General features: G+C 47.9%; 1 protein-coding gene across 1 annotated transcript in view; it reads left to right on the top strand.

Annotated features, from left to right (window-relative positions):
- The window catches only part of Marchf4 (membrane associated ring-CH-type finger 4), a 113,479-nt gene extending 109,507 nt beyond the window's left edge, over window positions 1-3,972 (top strand). The window contains exon 4 of the mRNA XM_051154115.1: window positions 3,269-3,972. Coding sequence (XP_051010072.1) covers window positions 3,269-3,636 — 368 coding nt within the window. The 3' untranslated portion in view covers window positions 3,637-3,972. The remainder of the gene's footprint in view (window positions 1-3,268) is intronic.
- The last annotated feature ends 2,028 nt before the right edge of the window (window positions 3,973-6,000 follow it).

Below are 6,000 nucleotides of genomic sequence, written 5' to 3' on the forward strand. Positions count from 1 at the left end.
TTTTCCTCACATAATATATTCTGATTACTGCTTCCCCTCCGTCTACTTCTCTAAATTTCTCCCCAGCTCCCCTCCCATCTAGACACACCCACTTTCTGTCTCTCATCAGAAAACAAACAGGCTTTTAAGGGATAATAATAACATATAGCAAACCAAAATAAAATAAGATAAAACAAAAACTATCACACCAGAGATGGACAAACAAGCAAACAGAAGGAAAAGAGTCTAAAAGAAAACACAAGAATCAGAGATGCACTCATTCACATACTCAGGAATACCATAAAAACACTAAATTGGAAGCCGTGATACAATGGTTCTCAACCTGTGGGTTAAGACCCTTTAGGGGTTGAAGGACTCTTTCACAGGGTCACCTAAGACCACTGGAAAACACAGATGTTTACATTATGATTCATAACAGTAGCTAAATTACAGTTATGAAGTAGCAACAAAAATGTATTTTACTATAATGTGAGAGACTGTATTAAAAGGTCACAGCCTTAAGAAGGTTGTGAACCACTGCCATAATACACACACACACACACACACACACACACACACACACCCATGCAGGCCCTGTGCATGCTGACTCAGTCTCTGTGAGTTCATATGAGCACCAATCCTATTGATCCAGAGGGCCTTGCTTTGTTGGTGTTCTCCATTCCTTCTGGCTCTTACACCTACCTCCTCTTCCATCGGGTTTCCTGAGGCCTGAGAGGAGGGATTTGATGGAGATATCCCATTTAGGGCTGAGTGTTCCAAGGTCTCTCACTCTGCACAATGTCTGGCTGTGGGTCTCTGTATTTGTTCCCATCTGCTGCAGGATGATGGCTGATCCTTCTGGGTCTGGGTTGCTTCACTCCGGATGGTTTTCTCCTAGTGTGGTTTGTTTTCTAACGCAGTTTGCTCCTTCAAAATTTATCTCCATCTGTCTTAGTTAGAGTTGCTATTGCCTCATCAAAACACCATGACCAAAATAAGCAAGTTGGGGAAGAAAGCTTTATTCTGCTTACACTTCCAAGTCGCTGCTCATCGCTGCTCATCACCATAGAAAGTCAAACTGGGCAGGAACCTGGAGGCAGGAGCTGATGGAGGGATGCTGCTCACTGGCTTGCTCCTCATAGCTTGCTCAGCCTGCTTTCTTATGGAACCAGGACCACCAGCCCAGGGATAGCACCACACACCATGGGCTGGACCCTCCCCCCTTAGTCACTAATTGAGAAAACACCTTACAGCTGGATCTCATGGAGGCATTTCCTCTACTGAGGTTCCTTCCTCTTTGATGACTCTAGCTTATGTCAAGTTGACACACAAAACTAGTTTGTATACCATCCAAGACCTCAGCTTCACATACCCTATTGCGATTTGGGCTACCAGTTAGATGGTTAGGAGACATCTTAAACTTACCATAACTAACATGTGACTGTTAATACTGTGGTAAGTTGCAAAATGGCCCCAAAGACACACAGGGCTTCATTGTGAAACCATGAACCTTTTGTGACAGGACTTTGCAACTATGATTATGGGTTGAGCATCCCGAAGTGAGGAAATTATCTTGAGTTATTCAGGTTGACCCTTGGTGTGATCACAAGAGTTCCTGTTAAGAGAGAATCCAGGAAAAGAGTCTGATGACAGAAGAAAGAGGGCAGAGTGATATAAGAAAGAGGGAGAAACAATGGTCACCTCTAGAAGTTGAAATGGTAAGGAAATACTCTCCCTCCAAGCCTTCAGAAAGGGTAGGCCCCAACGATGTCAGCACTTTAACCCATGAAACTGACCCCAGAACTGTGAAAGAACATATATGTACCATTACAGGCCACCTAATACCTGCTGGATGTTTGCTATGGGAACCATAGTGAACTAATAGTCACCATCACAACACAGACCCACATGGCAACCCTGGGACCATCTACATCTCGGCCAATGGCACCGTCGTTATGGCAGCCAGAACCTTCAGACTTCTCCAGGTTCTTCTCGGTGCCCACAGCTCACCTGTCAGCAAGTCTGTCAGTTCTACCCGCAACATACATCTGTGTCCAAAGACTCTCACTCACTCCACCGCTATGTCCCTAGCCTAGGTTACCATAGTTTCCAGCTTTGATTACTGCATCACTTCTTGCTTAATTTTGGACTTCTGTACTTGCCCCTTCTGGGGCACCAGTGAATTTTTTCTTAAGAGCAAATTTGTCAATGTCATCCTGGCTTCTAAATCTCCTCAGGGGCTTCCCATTATATTGTCATAGCTGGGGCTCAGCCCACCTGTCCTTCTGTCTCCTCATCCACATGCTTGCACTGAGCTAGGCCTGCCAGCCTCAACCCTAGCTTGGTTCCTTCCGTTCCCGCCTCCTGGCTTATGCACTTGCATTTCTCACCAGGAGCGTGTTCTCTCTCCGGATCTTTGTGCATATCTCCCCTTCTCAACTGCAGCTTCAACTTCAACTTTTCTCTTCCTGTTGCCTTTCTCTCCCCTCTTGCCAGAACAAGACCCCACACGCCCGTGGCCAAGGGCTATTTAACCCCATTTCATCTTCCTCCTAGCATGTTGCCACACAGGAAGAGGATTGGTTTTATTTGCACATCTCATATGGGCCTCTTGGCTTAAATGTAAGCTCTCCGGAGGCAAGACTTCCTGTCTCAGGCATAGAAGGATCCTGAGTGCTTTGCACACAGTAGGCCTACAGTTGATATCCATTTGCCTTGTTGCCACACGTGGCTTATTCCCCCGGCTCCCACATTGCAGTTGACCAATGTAAGTGCAAGAATGTTCACTCTGCCAGAGGGATTTGTATTTCGGTAGCATTGGCTGTGCGAAGAGCTAGAGTGGAGCCTCAGATGTCATTTGGAAGGACCAGAATGACCACGGGATTTTGTTTATGTTGCCTTTTTAAAAAGCGCTAAGCACAGGGTGTCATGGCTATGTAATACAGGGAGAAAAAAAATATTAATATTATGACTTAATTGGGCAGTTTGAATTGTGTCAAGCCAAGAGGGGGGCAGGATGGATGGAGCAGAAGTAGATGAAAATGTTTCCTGCAGATCCCAGCTATTCGATGACCTTTTCCCTTCTGGTGACACCTGGAGCCTGGGGACCTGGTGGTGCTCTGGGATCGATTGTGTGGCTCAGAGCTGGAAGGTAGATTTTGGAATTAAGCCAACACAGTGAAACCCCAGCCTCCCCCAGAGTCTGTCTGTACAAGTTAAGGAGGTGGTGGCGTTGCCCCACAGCCCTTGCCTTCTTTGGTTAGCTTTTGTTTCCTTCTCTTCCGGCTAGGACTCATCATCCATGAAGGACCCTCGGTATACCGCATCTTTAAACGCTGGCAGGCTGTAAACCAGCAGTGGAAAGTGCTGAACTACGACAAGACAAAAGACTTAGAGGATCAAAAATCGGGAGGCAGGACAAACCTACAGACTTCCTCATCTGCCCAAGCCAACATCCCCTCCACGGAAGAGGAGGCAGCCAGCCCGCCCGCCCGTGAAGAGGGCCCCACCAGGGCTGCCAGCCATCCCTCAGGCCCCGTGTCCCAGCACCACTGTGCTTACACCATCCTACACATCCTGAGTCACTTGAGGCCTCATGAACATCGGAGTAGCCAGAGCAGCAGCCGAGAGCTCGTCATGAGAGTCACCACAGTGTGAGAAGAGGCCTGGGAGGAAGGCCGAGAACGTACACACCACAGGAAAGAGGTTGGGCCAGGGGAAGCCCAGGAAGCAGGAAGAGCAGGCAACAATTCAGCAGTGGGTGGTGGGCTTCGAGGGAGGCAGGAGCAGAGGGGAGCTGTGGGGAGACTGCCCACACAAACAACACCCTCTCTCTGGAGAGCCACAAGTAGCAAGAGACCCAGCAAGGGGTGGGCAGAAACTGGTGGTGGGTACCTGGGGTACCCGTGGGTATAAGGACAGCAATCTCTCACAGCCTTGGGTTTGTTCCTCCCTGTGTGATGCTTCCTAGCACTGGGTACAACAGGGAGATAGGGGGGCCCTATGAGCTGGTACCCCTACCATGTTTGTTGGGGGCCTCTACACTTTGCAAAATTCCAAGTGACTCAACCGGCTTTGCGGACCCCTAGAAGGCAGTTCAGGAAGGGAATTGTGGGTATGCCAGGCCAGAGATTTGGGGCTGTGTCCCGCTGAAGGGACTTTCTTAGCTGTAACTACAAGTGTCACGTGAGCTCAGAGAACGCTAAGGTTTGGAGATGGGTATCTTTCTGTTTCCTTGTTCATTTTATGGTGATTTGGCTCAAAGACGTTTACAGGACGGGGGGGACTCACACACATACATGTAGACGGAAGTATAGACTTCTCATGAAGATCTCAAGCACATGCCTGTTGCTGTGGCATCAGCCTTCCAAGCTGTCAGGTCAGGGATGCTTTTCCCCCACTACTGAGCCCTGCCCACAACCAGGATAACACAGTGCCAGGTCCTTTCGGCCTTGGCCTTCGTGGGCGCGTGCACGCGCGCACACACACACACACACACACACACACACACTCGCACACACGCACGCATGCACACACGCATGCAGACCCTCCCACCTGGGTCTGCTGCAATGTGGGGTGACACTGGCCTGTGTATCTCAAGGAAGGAGTAACCACTAATCTGAGTATTCCCTGCTGCTTGGTACTGGTCGCCTCACTGAAGAGGCAGTTTGCCTTGTGCTCAGTGCTATGTGCTCCTTGGTCTTTCTTGTGCAGCCAGGCACACCAAGGAACCAGTCCAGGAAGCACAGTCTTAGGAGCTCACCTGTGTGTTCTGGGACCCTGCCAGGGAAGGCCACTGGGTGGTCACCTGCAGAGTTTCTTACTGTCATTGCACAATGGACATGTCATCCTTGGGTGTTAAATGGACACTGTCAAGTACTTTTTTAAACTAGTTTTTAGAGTTTTTTTTAAAAACTCTCTGTTGTTTGTAATAATCTCTTAAAAGCTTGGAAATAAAATTTCTTTCCCTACCAGTTGTGTCCCTTTTCTGAGGTGTTTTGTTTTTTGTTTTGGCTTTTTTTTTTCTCCTTTCCTCCAGTGAAATTCTGTTTTCTTTATCTGTTCTGTTTCCTTAGCAAGAAGTAGAAATGTTTTTATTTATTCTTTGAGAATACAGAATCTAGGGCAGACAGGTATGCTGCCATCAACAGCACCCATGTGTATATTGATACATAGGTACATATGATGCATGTGTGCACATGGGGTGTGTGTGTGTGTGTGTGTGTGTGTGCACGCGCGCGCACGCCTGTGCTTGCATCAAAATAATGATATTCCTGGCCTTTTTTTTTTTTTTTTTTTTTTTTTTTTTTGCAGGGAGGGGCAGGTTTCTGAGCAAATGAATCCCATCAGGCCAAAGCAGGAACTACTCCCAAGCCCTCCCCAGGATACAGAAAGGTCTCCAGGGAACTTCACCCCGTTGGGTCCATTTCAGAGAAGTTGAGTGAGTCTGGGGAGGCAGGTGTAGGTTCAGGTTTCCTTGAATATTTTCCTTTGAGGGTCAGTAAGCAGCACCAAATCAGGGTCCCAGGCAAGGTGTGGGAAGATCTCAAGTAACAAAGATGGCTCCTTTCTTAGGGCTGATAAGTGGTCCAACAGTACCATCAGTGGAACATGGCACCGTGCATTAGCCATTGGTAATTGTAGTTGGAGTGGATGCTAGCAGGAGGTCCCTTGCTGGGGAAGTACTTTGCAAAGATTACTGCCCATAGAATCTTACAATCCCAAGACTTAGAAAAGACACACTGAATGAAACCCAATGCTACAGATAAGCTGTCTCGATGAGGGTTGGAAGGGCTGCATCTCAGTTGGTAGGGTGCTTGCCTACATGTGCGAGGCCTGGGTTCGATGCCCAGCACTGCATAAACCAGGCATGGCATCACATGCTTGTATTCCCAGCAGTCAGAAAAGAAAGGTTTGAGGATGGGGAGTGCAAACTACATAGGCCCACCTGGGGATACATAGGACATGAAAACAACAATGAAAAGTAAAAAACAAAACAAAACAAAATAAGGGTTTGGGGTT

Source organism: Acomys russatus, chromosome 12 (genome assembly GCF_903995435.1).
Source record: "Acomys russatus chromosome 12, mAcoRus1.1, whole genome shotgun sequence".
NCBI lineage: Eukaryota > Metazoa > Chordata > Mammalia > Rodentia > Muridae > Acomys > Acomys russatus.